The sequence below is a fragment of the Aedes aegypti genome, chromosome 1 (assembly GCF_002204515.2).
Source record: "Aedes aegypti strain LVP_AGWG chromosome 1, AaegL5.0 Primary Assembly, whole genome shotgun sequence".
NCBI lineage: Eukaryota > Metazoa > Arthropoda > Insecta > Diptera > Culicidae > Aedes > Aedes aegypti.
In genome coordinates this window covers 158,357,281-158,375,185 of record NC_035107.1, presented here as the reverse complement: position 1 = coordinate 158,375,185, position 17,905 = coordinate 158,357,281, and the positions used below count along the sequence as shown (strand labels likewise).

The 17,905-nt window shown below is 37.3% G+C and overlaps 1 protein-coding gene across 1 annotated transcript in view; it reads left to right on the top strand.

The window, feature by feature from the left end:
- Positions 1-6,588: 6,588 nt before the first annotated feature.
- Positions 6,589-17,905, top strand: part of LOC110678777 — a 67,582-nt gene continuing 56,265 nt past the window's right edge. Inside the window, exons 1-2 of the mRNA XM_021852123.1 lie at positions 6,589-6,745; positions 6,806-6,929. Coding sequence (XP_021707815.1) covers positions 6,701-6,745; positions 6,806-6,929 — 169 coding nt within the window. The 5' untranslated portion in view covers positions 6,589-6,700. The remainder of the gene's footprint in view (positions 6,746-6,805; positions 6,930-17,905) is intronic.

The window sequence follows — 17,905 nt, the reverse complement described above, 5'->3', positions numbered from 1 at the left end:
GCTTTCGTTGTTCCAGACACTTTTGGTATTGGTACCACCGTTGATTGTTTCCAACTCCTAGGGAAATTTCCCTGTTCTAGAGACTCATTAATTCTTCTTCTTTCTGGCGTTACGTCCCTACTGGGACAAAGCCTGCTTCTCAGATTAGTGTTCTTATGAGCACTTCCACAGTTATTAACTGAGAGCTTTCTTTGCCGATTGACCATTTTTGCATATGTATATCGTGTGGCACGTACGAAGATACTCTATGCCCTGGGAATCGAGAAAATTTCCTTTACGAAAAGATCCTCGACCAGCGGATTCGAACCCACGACCCTCAGCATGGTCATGCTGAATAGCTGCGCGTTTACCGCTACGGCTATCTGGGCCCCTCATTAATTATTCCAAGCAAATATTCTATGGTAACTTCTAATGAATCTTTTAGCACTTGTAAATTTACATTGTCGATGCCTGAAGAACTACCAATTTTGTGAATAGATCTACACAACACATCATATGAAATACGATGGAACACATTCCATGTTTCAGCAAAATGATCGCTCTCATCTTCAAAGCAGTTCGGAACATCTTCAATACTGCTGTTAATTTGCTGAATGCTATCCACAAAATAACTATTAAACCTTTCACATATTTCATGATGGTTTTCTACAACCTCTCCATCAAATGTCAACCTGATTGGTGGTTTTTCTCTACTCTTCCATAACGACTTTAGGGTTTTCCATAATTGCTTGCTATTTCCTCTATTTTGTTCAATTTTCCTTTGAGTGAATTCTGCTTTAGCTTTTCTGATAGAGTATGCATACTCATTTCTTAAAACTTTGTACTGACGCCAATCAGCTTCATCCCAACTAGTACTAGCATTTCTATACGCATCGTCTCTTGCAAGTTGCAAACTTTTCAACTCTATTGTATACCATTTTTTTCTACTGTTGCATTTTATGCTTTTGATAACAATAAGCTTATTTATGTTATCTTTCAACAAAGTGCTCAAAATATCTGCTTTTTCATCTAATTCTCTTTCACTATTGTCAGACATGCTTCTTCTCAACAGAGATATAAGTGCAGCTTTTGAATATTTTTTCCAACATTTGAAAGTTATATAATCTTCAACAGGTTCTGAACATTCATTAAATTGTATCTGAATAGTTTCATGATCGGAAATTTTATTTCCTTGATTAATCGTCACGTTCAATTCATCATCGTTACAAAATACTAAATCGATGATAGTCTGTGATCTAATAGTACGACGCGTGATATCATTCACTTTTTGATTTAGATTAAAACACTGCATTAGATTTTGAAGTTTTCTTTTATCGCTGACGTTCTTCCAGTTGATATTAAAGTCTCCACCGATTAGGTTTATTACTTTGTCATCAATTCTCGCATAACTTCTGATCTCGCCCTAAAAGCCATTGGTAACCATGTGTGTAGCTCGTTGTTTCTGAGCATTTGAATGGATTTTCATGTTATTTAACAACGCTATGGGAAAGAAAGGATCATTATGTATCTGCTTGCGATGTTGGTTTGGATGTTTATTGTTTCTTGTGCTCAGAAACAACGAGCTACACACGTGGCTACCAATGGCTTTTAGGGCGTTATCTCAGAGTATGCGAGAATTACTCTTTCAAGCCAAATTTGCTCCAAATGCAGTAAAAATTCTTGCTGATTTGCACTTGGTGAATGATACAATACACCATAAACTCCAATTTTTAGCCCTTTGACTACGTTTATAGCAATGAACCAATTTGATCCACATGTTGAATTGTCAACTACATGAAATTTTACTTGCTCATGGATATACATAACCACCCCACCTGTATGCCTGGAGGCAGAGTGGCAACATATCATATGATAGTTCTTTATAGCATACTCACTTATTCCAATGTCTGAAGTTAAATGAGTTTCTGTTAGCATAACAATTTTGGGTTTTTGCCTGCTGACTATAATTTCTAACTCATTGAAATGCGACATAATGCCAGCAATGTTCAGAAGAACAACATCCGTCGCTCTTCTTGATTGCTATGCATTATAATTTATAAAACTCTTTGAGATCGTTACTTTTTTTTAAATAAATGGGACAATCCACACTCCATGCCGAATGATTAACATCAAACTGCGTTTTTCTTTCTCTATTCGAATTGATACAATTAACACAAAATTCTTTATCAGATGAACAGTCCTTTACATCATGTCTGTCTGCACATTTAGCACAATGTAAATTATTTTTGCATTCACCAGATTTATGCCCATAGCCGCAACATTTGAAGCATCTAAATATATCAATACTTTCTAAAACTCGACATCTCTCGAAATCAATATTTAGCTTACCTTTACGCACCACGCGCTCAAACGTATTTGCATCAACTTCGCAGATAAGAGAACATTTATTCTCGGGGTTATTCTTCGTGGGAATGCATTTTAGTACTATCAAAAACTCAACATCTTCAATATCATTCTGATCTCTAAAAATGTCGATCAATTCATTTGAATCGTAGTTACTTTCCGCACCAAGAATTTTGATCCTTGGTCTCTTGGGCTGTTCAATATCAACTGAATAACCATTACTTTGCTTTTCATTGATCATTTTTACAAACCCTTCGGCTTCATCTTCATTTCCACATTCAACAATTATTGAACCATTCACACCATTTCGCACACTTTTAATTCCCATTTGGGTAGGATTGATTATGTTCCTCACATCTTTTTTTGTTTGATGATTTGACTGTGTCGCAATTGGCTTAACCCGCACTTTACATCCGAATTTCTTATTGGAAATGCTCAATTCCACCTCTTTCACATTCGCATTGTTTAAAGGTTGTGCCTTCGCACTTCTACTTGTGTTGTCATTTTTATCTGGTGTTGCGACACTTTTATTACGGACACGACCAGAACGCAAAACAGAGCCAGTATCACGCTTATTCTTCTTTCTTCTGACTACCTCAACAAAGCTGCCACCAGATGGATATTCATCCCCCTCTGCTTGGCCTTTGCCTATAGCAGGACTGTTGGCTGAAATCGCAATTTGTGATTCCAAGATTTTTAATTGTTCTCCATGCAATTTTGCAGACTCTTCCACTACCATTTTCATATTTTGCTCACATTGCTTCACAGCTTCATCACAACCATTTCTTTCCAACTTTGCTTCAATCTTTTCTAAACGATTTTTTATCTCATTTATCGCATTGAGTATACTGTCACACTTGCCCACCATATCATTAAGGCTTACTTGCTTTTTCCTGCAGTCGTGGCACATATACTTGATTGATAAGTTTTCACGCAAAGCAGTTTCTCCCGCATTAGTCAAATCGGCGCATTTTGCATGTAGCACTTGACCGCAACCACCAAAGCAAAACACTCTTTCTTTCGCCGCACTAATTGCCTTACAGCAAACGTCGCACTGCACCGACATTTTTGTCACCGCTTAGGCGTGTATTGTTTTCGCACGGCCGTAGGCCGCTTTGTAAATTTATTGCTTTCACTGATCCCGTTTGGAAATAGCACTATGTTGCAAATTTTAATCGCACTATAACATTAATATAGCAACGTTCCTAAGAACACGCAATACACCGTTGGATAGAAAATCTTATTACGCTTCTAATGATATCACAATTGTCGCGAATAAAACTGATTAAAACAGTAAAAAAATGTTTTTATTGTAGAGCTCGATATTCACACCTTGTTCACACATGCTTTGACAAACAATATGATAGTTCCGTGATGGCTGCGGATGGTTCCAGCGAAATGAATCACAACAACAAACAGGTCGAGCGCAACGAATAGGAGATCCGCGATCTAAACGGGTTTCCAGACATTCCGGTGGCACTGTAGGTAAGAATTGTCATTCGAGTTCGCAAATTTACGTAATTTCAACTAAGACTTTTCGCCTTTCAAGGAGATAATGGCTAACCCGAGCTGCAGGAACATCGACGAGATCGAAATAAATTCCCTGAATAACCAACCAATGCACAGTGGTCCAGGAATCAGTTTTACGCGGAAAGATGCATTTTGAGCTTTAGAATGAAACATTAGACAAAAACGGTCTTCTACAAAGTTGTTTGTATTAGCAAGACCCTTTGTTTGGTGTTATTGAAAATTAGGGTGGACCTCATTTTCATAGAAATTGTGTAACTAACTTTCTTATTTGTAGAAATTATATTATACATGCTTCAGCAAAATTGTAGACCATTTAATTTCAAGCAACTTTCCAAAAAAAAGTTTTTTGTATCTCTTAAATTGACCGATTTAGAGCATTTTTCCTACGGTGACATAGGGTAGTCCGAACAAAACTGATTTTCTGGCTCTAGAGTTTTCAATTCAAATTTCTCATCAAAGTAGTCTATGAAACACTTTTAGAGCTTTGAAAAATGCGTAATTTGGTGAGTAAAGAAACTCGCTATCTCCTTCCGTTTGGGAGTTATTGTTGTTTTTCTCTCAAAAACATGCCTACTATGATTGTGAATATCTTTGGTTGGGGCAAACATAAAAAATATCTTTTGACGGCACTCAAAAGATAAAATAAAATTGTATATTATATCAAAAAATTACAGATGTGTTATTTTTGTAACTCTAATAAAATGCCCAGAAAAACAAAGGATTTTAAGCAGAAAAACTTTAATAACTTTTGAACTAAAATAGATATCATCAATAATTTTGCATAAAAATTTGCGTTTTGTTAAGTTCTTAAAGTCGTACATAGACCGCTCTTGAAGCACATTCAACATTTCGAACATTAAAAGGCATCCTGCAAGCCTCCAAGCAAGCAATCAGTGATTTGATTGCGACACTTGCTCGATTATGGATCATAAACATTAAAAAAAAACTTCGCATTCTGATTGCACTCTCGATTCAAATTACCCGAAAATGAGTAAACACATGAAGATGTTGACTACGCTAAAAGTTGTCCCGTGCCATGGGCCTGTGCTAACCTGTATAAATACCGTTTTGACTTGAAATCCAGACACTTGAGCACTTGACTAACACTCAGGCAAATAAATTAACGAATTTCATAAATTTTCCCTTATGAAGCGTTGAAAAATCTATAAAAACCTATTTCAGAAGGCTAATATAGATTTCATATGGGTACTTTAAAAATCGAATTTTCGCTACGTCACAGCTCGATATGCAATAGTACTTAACTGCATAATATGCATATTATTATTGTAAATCGAGTAGCAACACGACAAAGTAGGTGGAAATTCGATTTCTACTCGTTAGGTAATCATTTACCTAATATTAAGTAAATGAACGCATTGGAAATACAGTAAATATTTAAGCCCGATTTGCTACTGAAAAGAAATTTCTCACCGGTTCCTTGCAGAAAATTTCTGCAGCGACTCCCATTTGAATTGACATTTCTTTTCAACTGCGTACAGCGATTAGAAAAAAAGCGCATTCTTGATCAATTCCTTGCAGTAATTTCCCATGCATCAAGATAGGCCGAGAATTCACTTGTCAGCAGCGAATCAGGTTTTAGAATGAAATGTGTTGTTCACGAGGTATAAAAAACGAATAGGGTTTATTCACAAATTTCATAACACTAAAATTGACCATTTTTGACACCCACCCACCCCCTCATAACGCAATTTGTATGACCGTTTTCCAAATTTCACATGAGCTGTAACATCTTCAAGACACCCACCTACCTCCTTCAGCGTTATGAAATTTGTGAATGGGCCCATAAAGAATTAATAATTAGTGTTATGAAAAGTAATGTAGTTTATACCTGAGAGAGACTCGCGAAGAGGAAAAATATCAACGTCATATGCAGCCCAGATTCCGCTGTCACGAAACGTCAAATGGCTGAAAAAGTGACAAGTATTGTTTTCAAAATAAACTATTATTAAAAACCTACGTTAGTGGAGCAAAGATTCTGATAAATCTGAACACAAGACTAGTTATTTATAATGTCTGCTACGTTTGCTGGCATAAAATTTACTCAAAAGGCCGTATGGCCGTATATTCTTCGGTGCGATACAAACGCAATAGTTTTTTTTACTGAGATGTTCATGTGAGAGTTTGAACGGCTTGCGCATGATTGAGGAAAACACTGAGTGGAATAAGAAAAAAACTCAGCAATCGCAGAAAAAGAAGACCGTCTCCGCGAGTCTCGTCTCAGGTTTATACTACTGAAAGAAAAAAAATCTTAAATAATCATATCAATGTTCATAAGGCTGTTTTATGAAATAAGCAAGACATCACATTGACATGATTCAGATCAAATCATAAGATGAATCAATGAAATACTTACCGATTTCTTGTGGCAAATAAACTTAAGGGAAAACAATGGATATTCATAGTATTTTTGCCTGAGTGAACTTCAAACATAATTTTTATAATTGATGATATATATTTTCTCGAGTGACTGTGACCCATTATGAAGTTACCACTGAAAAAGTTCTGTGAGTATTACAATTTACCCATATAAAGGTAAATGAGCTTAACTCATTTATGAGTAAAGTAGCATTTACCCATAAAATGAGTGTGTGCACTTTTCGGCCTTTTCGGCGATTATGGGTAAACTTCACTCATATTTGGGTAAACTGATCTTAGCGTGTGTGGTCTCACTGAACAAAAACTGTCATTTGCCTGTGAAAGATTTCATAGTACAAGTAAACATTTCACAAAGAAACAGGAAGTGGTTCTGCTTTTGTTCTGGAGGAATCCGATTTCGGAGAATGTGGGCATTTCTTTCTCAGTGAATATGATTCTTCCAAAGTGGTTACTGTTGTCGGCGATTGCGCTTCAGGTAAATTATAGCGTTGAACGATTTTTATTTTGGCAAACTTCTATTTTGATTGGTTTCCAGGTGGCGTGGTGTTGGAATGGATTCAGTGATGGGGGCTCCGATTTGGATGTTCTCATGCGGCGAAGGTTGGATCTCTTATCATCCGAGCGAAGGACTAGGCAAGCTCCACAAGCGCATTCCCGTGGTAAGTAGCTACTCGGCGAAATTGGCCAGGAACATGAAAGAAGAGAATCAGTTAATGCGAGATTATTCCTGGTGGATCTCCCAATCTGTTTCGGCTGCATCGCAAATTTGGGAACGTTCATGAATTACGTCACGTATGAAAGAATCCCCACAGACATACAGTGATTCAAATTCATATTCGTACAGGGTACTGTTTCAACATCAAATTGGCAAAAAACAACTATTAAAATTGGATAGGGTAAGTGATCCATTAGTTGTGGGTGTTTCTACAGTTGCGTTAGTGCAATTTTCACTGATTTTATTACATTAGCCACAGAACCGACACTGCCAATCGACGTATTTGCTTGTTGATACACGGAATAGTTGAAAAGAGCGTTCAAATTCTTTTCAAACTGATGAAGAAATATCTCTTAAATTGCTAAAATTTTTCCTGTACCAATGGATCTATGCACGAGTTCATTATTTGACGTTTGAGCGGTGCCGTGTTATTTATGTCACCATGGAAACTAGTGAATTCGGCACCGCTCAAACGTCAAATTAGTGAACTCGTGCATCGGTCCATGGACCAATGCACGAGTTCACTAATTTGACGTTTGAGCGGTGCCGTATTCACTCGTTGCCATGGTCACGTAAATAACACGGCACCGCTCAAACGTCAAATAGTGAACGCGTGTATCGGTCCATTGGTACAGGAAATATTTTAGCAATTTAAGGTGAAACATCTCGGAATCCAAAGATGGCCGGCACAATGGCCGACCTGAGCACCTACTCACGTTTTCAAAGGCACAAAACTGGAGAAATAGTTGGCAAACGTTTCTGATCTTCTAATTTTAAGCTTTCTGCTAGTGCACAAAGCCAAAATAATAAGTGCACTGATGTTGGATGCTTTCTTCGCGAGATTTGTGCCTTTGAAGTTTCAATGCAATCTTAGAAGTTGATTCAAAACTGTTTCACCTTAAGTGATATTTCTTTCCATGGTCACATAAATAACACGGCTCCGCTCAAACGTCAAATTAGTGAACTCGTGCATTGGTCCATAGTGGAGGATCGGGAGGATCCCATAAGAAAACAACGGATACCGCAACTATAGGCCTGTGCACTGTTTTGATTTAGTATGGGATTTTGACGTTTACTGGCCTTGTTTACACATTTTGTGCAAGAGTGAGAGAGAGGAAGACTTTTGTGCAGAGGCCTATGGGGCTCTGCACAAAACTCATTCTTTCTCTTTTACTCCTTCACAAATATTGTACACAACAAGGCCAGTAAAAGTCAAAATCCCATGCAAAATCAAAACAGTGCAGAGCCCCATAAGAACACAAATTAAAAACGTACAGCAACTAAAGGAACAGTGTACCAATAGTGGAGGTATTATTTTTTACTGGCATACCGTGGGTTACTGCGATGAAATCTTTTTTCTCACTTCCCGTTACAACATTAACATGTAAATTAGTATCTCCACTATTGGTACATCTACCCTAAATCATACCCCCGTCGTCCTCTTCATATGCACAAAGAAGGCCTCTGGGATCGATCCAATGATGTCGATATTGTTCACAAATTGTGCTGTTATATTATGTCAGTAGGCTATGGAAATGTATTAAGAATAATAAATCAGATTATTGTATGCATTCAAAGAATACGGTAGTATTTACTACAAGGTATCACATCTGGCGGCGAGGATAAATTGTCAAGACTTTCAAGTCTATTTCCATGAATCACGAATAAGAAATCAACCAAAACTAACAATAAACGGTAAAGCAATTACGAAGGGTCCGAATCCAAATCACGTGGAAAAACCAAAACTAAAAGAAAATAACGATTGAAACAAGTAAGGATTTGCAATTACTAATTGGCTTGATAACATAAGTAAGACTGTTACGACAGGACACACTGCTCCGGCAGGACCAGTGCTGGGAATAGTAATACAGCGGGAATTCGCTGGTTGGAACACGACTGCCTTCCATCTAGCGAATCCGACCCGTTAGTTGGAACGACTGACGGCTGGTGAAAATGCTCCAGACTAACGCATCTAGAGAGCGAAACGTCACGAAACGCACATATACATACACATTTGTTCTATATATGGAGACTTCAATGCGACGGTACTCAGACGTCAAAGTCAGTTTGACATATTATCTTGACATTCGAGTGCTTTTTAGTTGGAATATTTTCCAACCAGCGAACATCCAACCATCGAGTCATTCCATGTAGCGGACCCCCAACGAGCGAATCCCCACTGTAGAGCTTAGTGACATTTGAACACACGTAGACTAGCATACGCTCGTCATACACAGTTTGTTTTTGTTTTCCTCAAAGAAACTTGCACACGCTTTCTAGACTCATCAAAATGCATATGGAAATATTACCCTATTTGAAAAATTTACACCTGGATTCTGGGTGTTTTTCGAGACAGAGTGCATATTGTTTTCCTCTAAGGTTCACAACTACATCTACACTAGGGCACCCATACCATTGGGCGTGATAACCACTATAGTAGTAGGCTTGAATTTCGCGAAAATCACGTGGCTCTCTCACTACAGTAGTTTAAAATCGTGAATATCATCAAGTAGCCTAAATTGGGTACATGATTTTCTCTGAATCAGTAGTGTCATTGAAGGCTCTAAATGCGAGAAATGCAACGGGAAATAGAACATTTTTCTACAGTAATTTTGGGTTGCCCTTAGCAACGGGTGTTTTGCAATTTTCAAGGCTTTTTGCCTACAGCAGCGATGGGCGTGAGTTTCACTGGCTTCGCTGACTGTGATTGGCTTTATTTGGCTACTGTAGAGTGAATTTCAGATTTTTTCCCAACCCTGGGCAGGACACTCCACTGCTAGAGCGGGGAAAGGCGTAAATGCCAATATAGGGGAACTTACGTATTGTCGGCAGCCTAAGCAGTTGAACTTTTAGGAAGGCAATTATACACAACAACAAAGCACAATAATTAACAGGAGACACCTGAACTACACTTGAGCACACTTCATTTATTAATCATTATGCACAAAACACTATTTTGTTCTCTAAATCGACTATTTTTCGTCACCAAAGTCACGAGGTACTTGTTCTTTTATCGGCAATGCAATTACTATTGTCGGCAACAAAATTGTTCTCTTCGGCAATCCAAAAATATACAAAAACTAGGTTATGTATTGATAACTTTTTGTTTTTGTTGACAATGCCTGAAATTGAACGTCACTCATTATGTTCTATTTGTTGAAAGGGCCAAAGCAGAAAAATACAGACTACACTGAGAACAGCATTGCAGGTATAAATAGAATAGCTGAGAGTCATATTGAATACACAACGCCACTAAATTTGTGCAGACTAAGGCGCCGTCCACAAATTACGTAACGCTCTAGGGGGAGTGGGAGTAGGCTCAAACGTTGCGGCCCAAACACAAAATATATGTTTTTCATACAAGGACCGTTGCAGAGGGGGGAATGGTCGAACACGATTAGCTTGATTTGTTCTTATTGCGTATCAATTCAACACGCGGCGATCTGGACTATAGAAATTCATACATTTTGCCTTAAGAAAGAAGGAACGATTATTGCAATACAAAAGCTTTATGTATCGTTTTAGCATCACCCCACATCAAGGCGTCGATAGACGTAATCTATGACAAAAGGTCAAGGGCAGAAGGTCGAAAGACAAAAGGTCGAAAGGACAAAAGGTCGAAATGACAAAAGGTCGAAGAACAAAATAGGGGGGCAAAAGGTCGAAAATCTTTTTTCAAAGAAAGAAAAATTTACCACCAAGCAAATCATTTTCGACCTTTTGATCAGTGTTGACCAGACTCATTTCCCCGAAATTCGAATTGTGAAGCCATGAACTGTTATAACTGTGCGTTGTATTCCTGAGATGGAGGGGGAGGTGGTTGGGCTTGAGTGTTGCACATGGGATTCGACAGTTTCGATCTCGGTGGGCCGCAATTCAAGTTTCGGTGAAATGATTCGCACTCACTCACTCACTCATTTCATTTCACCGAAACTTCAATTGTGGCTCTCTGGGATCAAAATTGATCGATTTTGAGTGCAGTACTCAAGCTTAACCATTTGCTTTTCTAGCTTAGGAGGATAGAGCATGGTTGTAGTAGTTCGTGGCTTCGTAGTTCGGAAAATGTTATTTTCGGGGAAATGAGTCTGAGCAACACTGCTTTTGTTCTTTCGACCTTTTGTCTTTCGACCTTTTGTCCATAAACCCGATAGACGAGGGGAGTGCGCACGAGCCTATCGATCACAAGGTTCTTGGTTCGATTCCAGGTAACAGGCTTCAAATTTATCCCTCTCATTTATCATTATCACGTCCATCTTTTGATACTATCAAATGATACTATCACTATGGGTAGGGAAATTTTACGTCTTCAATTTAAAGGAAAATAATCAAATTTCAATTGTTTGTTCAGAATTTGCAATGAGTATACATATTTTTTTTTTATTTAGCCGGACACATCAAGTCAAATTGCGAAATTTGTTCAAAAATAAATGAGGACTAACGCATTTTTGGCCAAATCTCACCCCCAACGACGGTACTTGCACATTTGTTTTCAAATTTCTTTAAATTCGAAAGGTAAATAATTTCACCATGAGTTGAACTATTCGCTGACACGCTGAATGGCTCGATATGGTTGTGGTCTGTAAAGGTTGCTGCTCTTGAACGCTCTATCATCAAGTTATTACCGAGAGAATGAATGGTAACATTAAAAAAAATTCCGAATGCGACTTTTTTTTGGTTTATGAATATTGTTCGATCGGCTCATTCAGATCAAAATCCAAACTTTGCCAGTAAAATTTATTTGCGTTCCCATTTTTCTCAGTGTATGAGAAAATCAGAATAGGCCCTTTGCAAATCAATTCACTTATGACTTGACACAAAAACATCATCCTCTGATTGCCTGTAGAACAACAGGAGTGTTGCCAAAATAGTTCAACTATTAAAAGACGTATATTTTATATGTTTCTCAATATATTGAAGATTATGCACTACAATCTTCTAATAAAAAAGTATAAAAAGGCTCAATTGTTACCAATGCATGCTTTGTTGCCTAATTCAAATAAATTAATTTGTTGTGTTCGATTTCTTCGGTGAATTTAAATCGTGAATGATAAATACACCGCAATTGAATATGGTTTTCTGGCAACCTAGTCCAGTAATAAAAAGTGATTGCCGAGGAAATCAAAGTGCATTAATTTCAATTTGTGATTTAAAGCATAAAAATTAAGTATTATCGAGTGCTTTATATATAAATCAAAAGTTCAATAGTGCATAAGTGATCGGTGCGTAGCTTTTGTAGAAAAATGGCATTGGAGCGGAGAATTGGACCTTTTAAAGTGGTGAGTTTTTGTAAGCTGTTCTTGTGTTGTTTTATTCGGCAGCTCACAAATGACGATAATTTCGTAAGCATTTATTTGATTTAATGATAAAACCCATGATATATTATATTTTTGTGTAAGATGTGATTTACATGGAAGATTATAGTTCAAGGAATATGTTGAGTACATTGAAGTTAACTCTTGTTCCGTAGATAAATTTAAACAAGGACGATAAGTTAGTGCTGCCGAAAACACCCTCAGGGTGCCGAAGCCATCATTTACCCTATATTGCGGGGCAATTAAAAAATTCGGATAGCTTCGCGGAAATAACGCGCAGCAAGCAATCCCCGCACAGAGGAAATGAACCACAGTAAGCTTTGCAGTTTTAGGCATGATTCGACTCGTTGACAATGTACAGCAAAGTTTAGTGAAGTGGTGAAGTGTAGCAAATTGTTAAACCAACATTTTGCAATAGTATTTTCTACAAAATTGTACAAACTTGTAAATTACGGTTCTCCATGTAAACGGATTACCCACGTTTGAGACCAACTTAGTAGGAAACCGCACTTTACAGGGGGGTTGTGTCATTATTGCTTTTTGAAATGAATCAGTAGCTCGAAATTTTCCAGGTATCAAATTTTTTCTTGCAACGCGTAATATAAAGTTAGACACACTGCTATCGGCAGGACACTTCGCTGTTGTTGCGAAAAAAAAAACAACCTATATGTAGTACCATAACAACCATCTATAGTGTAATTTTGAAATTTTCAGCTTGAGAAAGAATGGAAGGATGGAACATCAGCCCGTTCAAGTTTAACCCTTCAGTCGTCGCGCGGTTTACCACCACCAGAACCACCACGCTTATGCTGTGTACGATAAGCGAGGTTTTTTCACCACTGTTGTACAAAATACAACAGCGCGACGACTGAAGTGTTAATCATTTACCCGAGACGCTAACCCGGATAGAATGGATGCGTTGGAAACGGAATTTTGAAGTCATTGTGGCGGCCAGCAATGAGGAGAATTCGACTAAAATCAAGAATATTCTACTTGCGAAAGGAGGTATGGAGCTTCAATACTCATTTTATTCAATTGAGAGAGCTGATGTCGTCGAAGATATAGAAAAAGGAGTTGATCCGTACTATGTGGCTATAGCAAAGCTTGATGGCCACTTCACACCAAAACAGCATGATTCATTCGATCGAAACGAATTTTGCAAACTTTCACAATCGATAACCAATGAAGGGAAACGCGAGACGTTGGGGAAGTTTTTGATGCGTTGTGCAGATCAGGCGAGAAGATGCAACTTTGGAAAGACCGAAACCGAGAGTCATGAATTGCGCATCATAGACAAGGTGATTTATCATGCTCCTGCCGAATTACGAGAGAAGTTATTGCAAAAAGAGAAACTGAATTTGGCACAGTTAACACGTATTGTGAATTCCTCAGAGTCAATCAAACTTCAGTCGAAAGCTATACTACCCATAAACACATGTCAGTCTCATGTTTGCTTGGTTTCCTATTCACATGGGACAATTATGCGTTTATGGGCAGTATAGAAAACACTAGATTTGGAGATAATTCAACATTAACAGTTCAAGATTCCATTGCGCGTAATAACAAGCTAAATACTACTTTCAAACATCCCGATAGGACGTGTTTCCGTTGTGGTAAGCAAAATCATCATGGCAACGATCGTAAATGCCCTGCACGAGGAAGAAAATGTGAAAAGTGCCACAAAATTGGACATTATGCTTAAGTATGTCGATCAGGAACATCATTCAAGCGGAGTTATGAAGAACCAATTATGACCCGGATAAAAAATACAATACAAAAACAATATAACATATTGTAACAGTACTATTCGATATATTGGAAATACAATACAGTATATAGTAAAATGACAATACAATTACAGTACAATATATTGTTTTGAACAGTTCACTGTATGGTTTATGAGATTTTTGCAATATAATGTATGGGTGGTTAAGTATCGTGACAATACATATTTAGATATTTTCTCATACACACATTTTGAAAATACAATACGATATATTTTTCATGTATTGTCTTGATTAGCAATTCATGTATTGTTGTACAATACAAAACAATTCAATAAACTGTATTTATTAGTGGTGAAAAGTATAGAATTTGTATTTTGTATGGATTGTCTCCCAACTTACCGGATATTCGTGTCAACGGTAGCGAAATAATTTTAACTCCTATAGAAGTAAAGATATTTACCATGGTTGCATTCGTCGTTACAGCTAATGTCAAGTGACTTCTACAAAACTACTTATTTTTACTTTTTGAATATTTTTCACCAACATTTCTTGCTTTCTGAACTTGTTTTGTTTACTTCTTTTAGCCAAGCTACACAGAAAAAAGCAACAGTTGTTTTACGCGAAAATAGGAATTTGACCAAAATTATAAGGTATAAAACCAATAAAAAACAATACATTGTTCTGTTACAATATATTATACAGTTAACTCTCCCTTACTCGATATTCTGTATCTCGATATCGAGTTAGAGAACCATAGTAAAAGTTGGTTTTCATGGCTAACTCGATGGTCCCTTGGAACGCAGTTGCACTGCTTCTGTGTTCTGTAACTCGATACCTCCCTAACTCGATGGTCCCTTCAATATCGAGTAAGGGAGAGATGACTGTATTGTTTTTGAATTGTATATTCAAACAAGAATGATGTTGTTTCGACATTCAATTACAATACGCTGTATTGTATCCAATACGTTATATTGTACATTAATGGTTTATTCCATTCACTGAATGATTCGTTTTTATCCGGGGAGTCAACCAGTAAAACGAAGGAAATTTGGAAACGTCCGTGCAATTGTGGCAGACGAGAATCTTGAACAAGACGAACCTGAAAGCTTTATTTTTAATATCGGAGATGGAGACGAATATCTGTGGACAAAAATTGGAGGAGTATTGATACAAGTCCTAATTGATTCAGGAAGTTCCAAGAATATTATAGAATATAAATATATTATTAAAATTGCGGAACTTATCAGATTTAAGAGATACAGACATCATGTGCGGCCTGCGGGTCGCACTTTGGTGACCACGGATCTAACGTCTCCAATATGGTTTTGAGAGGATATGGTCCTGAAGCAAAACCATTAGAGATTGTTCACGCATTTGAGGCAAACATAGAAGTGGAGAATACGAACAGCAAGCATGAAATGAGCGCATTGTTCTATGTCATCAAAGGTGAACAACAATCGCTACTCGGGAAAGAAACTGCTAAGCGCCTTGGAGTATTGTAAATTGGATTGCCGAATCAAATCAACTCACTGACAGTCTTGGAGAAACGTTCATTCCCGAAAATGAAAAATGTTCAAGTAAAAATCCCTATTAATCAAATTGTTACACCAGTTGCTCAACAAGTTCGTCGACCTCCAAAAGCATTAGTTAGCAAAATTGAAGACAAATTGGATCATCTTTTGGCCATGGACATCATCGAGCCAGTATCCGGTCCAGCAGAATGGGTATCACCACTTGTTACGATTGTGAAGGATAACGGTGATTTACGTCTCTGTGTGCACATGCGACGTGCAAATCAAGCGATTCAGAGAGAACGTCATATGATACCCACTTTTGAAGATTTTTTGCCTCGTTTCAGTCAGCACGTTTCTTCAGCCGTTTAGACATTAAGGATGCTTTTCATCAGGTAATTTCTTCAGCCGTTTAGACATTAAGGATGCTTTTCATCAAGTAAATTCTGGAAGAAATAATCCTATGTAATATTTTTTTAAGGATACTAATATTGTCGATTGTTATTTTACTTCGATTTGATTACATTAGATTGAATTAGAAGAATCGTCTAGATACATAACAACATTTATATGTCATAAGGGCTTAATTAGATACAAAAGATTAATGTTTGGTATTTCATGCGCCCCGGAAATGTTCCAAAAAGTTATGGAGCATATTTTATCGGAATGCGAAAATGTTGTGAATTTCATAGACGATATTATGGTTTTCGGTGAAACAGAAGAAGATCATGACGAAGCGTTAAACGAAGTCCTTAAAGTACTTAAAATTCGAAATATTTTACTGAACCAAGAAAAATGTATTTTCAAGGTTAGCCAAGTTGAATTTCTTGGACATGCAATGTCACCTGAAGAGGTTAGAAGTTTTCTTGGCCTTGTTACATATGTAGGAAAATTCATTCCTGATTTAGATACAATCACGGAAGCACTTCGACAGTTAATATGTAAGGACCAGAACTTTTGTTGGTTGCAGAAACACAAAGAAAGCTTTGAACATTTGAAAACACTCATAGCCAATGTAAAGACCCTGTCCTTTTTTGATAATTTATTAAGGACTAGAGTAATTACGGATGCTTCTCCTGTAGCTTTAGGTGCAGTACTTGTACAATTTGATGGAGAATTCTGATCCTCGTATCATCAGTTATGCGAGTAAAAGCTTGACAATAACAGAGAAAATGTATTGCCAAACAGAAAAAGAAGCTTTAGCGCTAGTATGGCCCGTGGAAAAAATTTCAACGCTCTTAATTGGTCGAGAGTTTGAGTTGGAAACCGACCACAAGCCATTAGAAGTTATATTTGCTCCCACGCCTAAACCCTGTGCCAGAATTGAACGGTGGGTACTCCGACTTCAGTCATTCAAGTTCACGGTAAAATATCGAAAAGGATCAGGTAATATAGCGGATTCGTTGTCACGCCTCGTACTTGAAGATAATTCAGCTGAATTTGAATAATCCCATAATCATTTCTTTGTACTTGCTGTTCAAGAATCTGTTGCGATTGATGTGAGCGAAATTGAAAAAGTGTCCAAAGTGGACCCATAACTTATAATAATATCAAAAAATTATGACATATTGCAATTTTAGGGAAAACTTTCCGTTTTACGGTACAACGAAAAGCTACCGCAGCTGTCACATCACTGATTTGCACTGGTAAATCATCAGAAGGCTTCAATGATACCTTGGATACCGTCTTGATGATTGTTGTTTGTTGCTATTTTTAAGGCGAAGTAGGCCGTCATTGAAATTTGTACGCGTCGTTGATGATTGTTGCTAATTCATATCACGATTTCGAATCAAAGAAAATCAATTGGTTTAGCACTGACACAGCTGAAAAAGTATCAGCATACTTTATGCATGTTAGCGCGTACAGTGATACATTTTCAAGTCAATATGATCTATCAAGACTGAGTTTTATCACTTTGAAATGCAAGCTGAAAAGTCATCATTGTTGCCAAAATGAATGACGGGCTACTTAGCCTTAATAGCGTTTTCTCTTTCAAGCATACTATGATTGATTTTTTGCTTCAATGATGGAATGATTTCGAAACCTGCGGTAGAACTTTGACAGCTGCGGTAGAACTCTGCGGCTACCGCAAACTGGAAATTTTTCTTAACAACCGTAATATAATATTTGAGAATTTAGAGAACTTATAAGATTTGAACTTTAAATTATATGAAAAAGGAGATGTGCTGTTATATTATGTCAGTAGGCTATGGAAATGTATTAAGAATAATAAATAAGATTATTGTATGCATTCAAAGAATACGAGAAAGAAGAAAGAAAGAAATTTACTACAAAGTATCACACAAATCAAGAAGTATATGCGACCGTGTGACGATAGTGTCGTTAACACCTCGTCTGCCTTCCATTTCG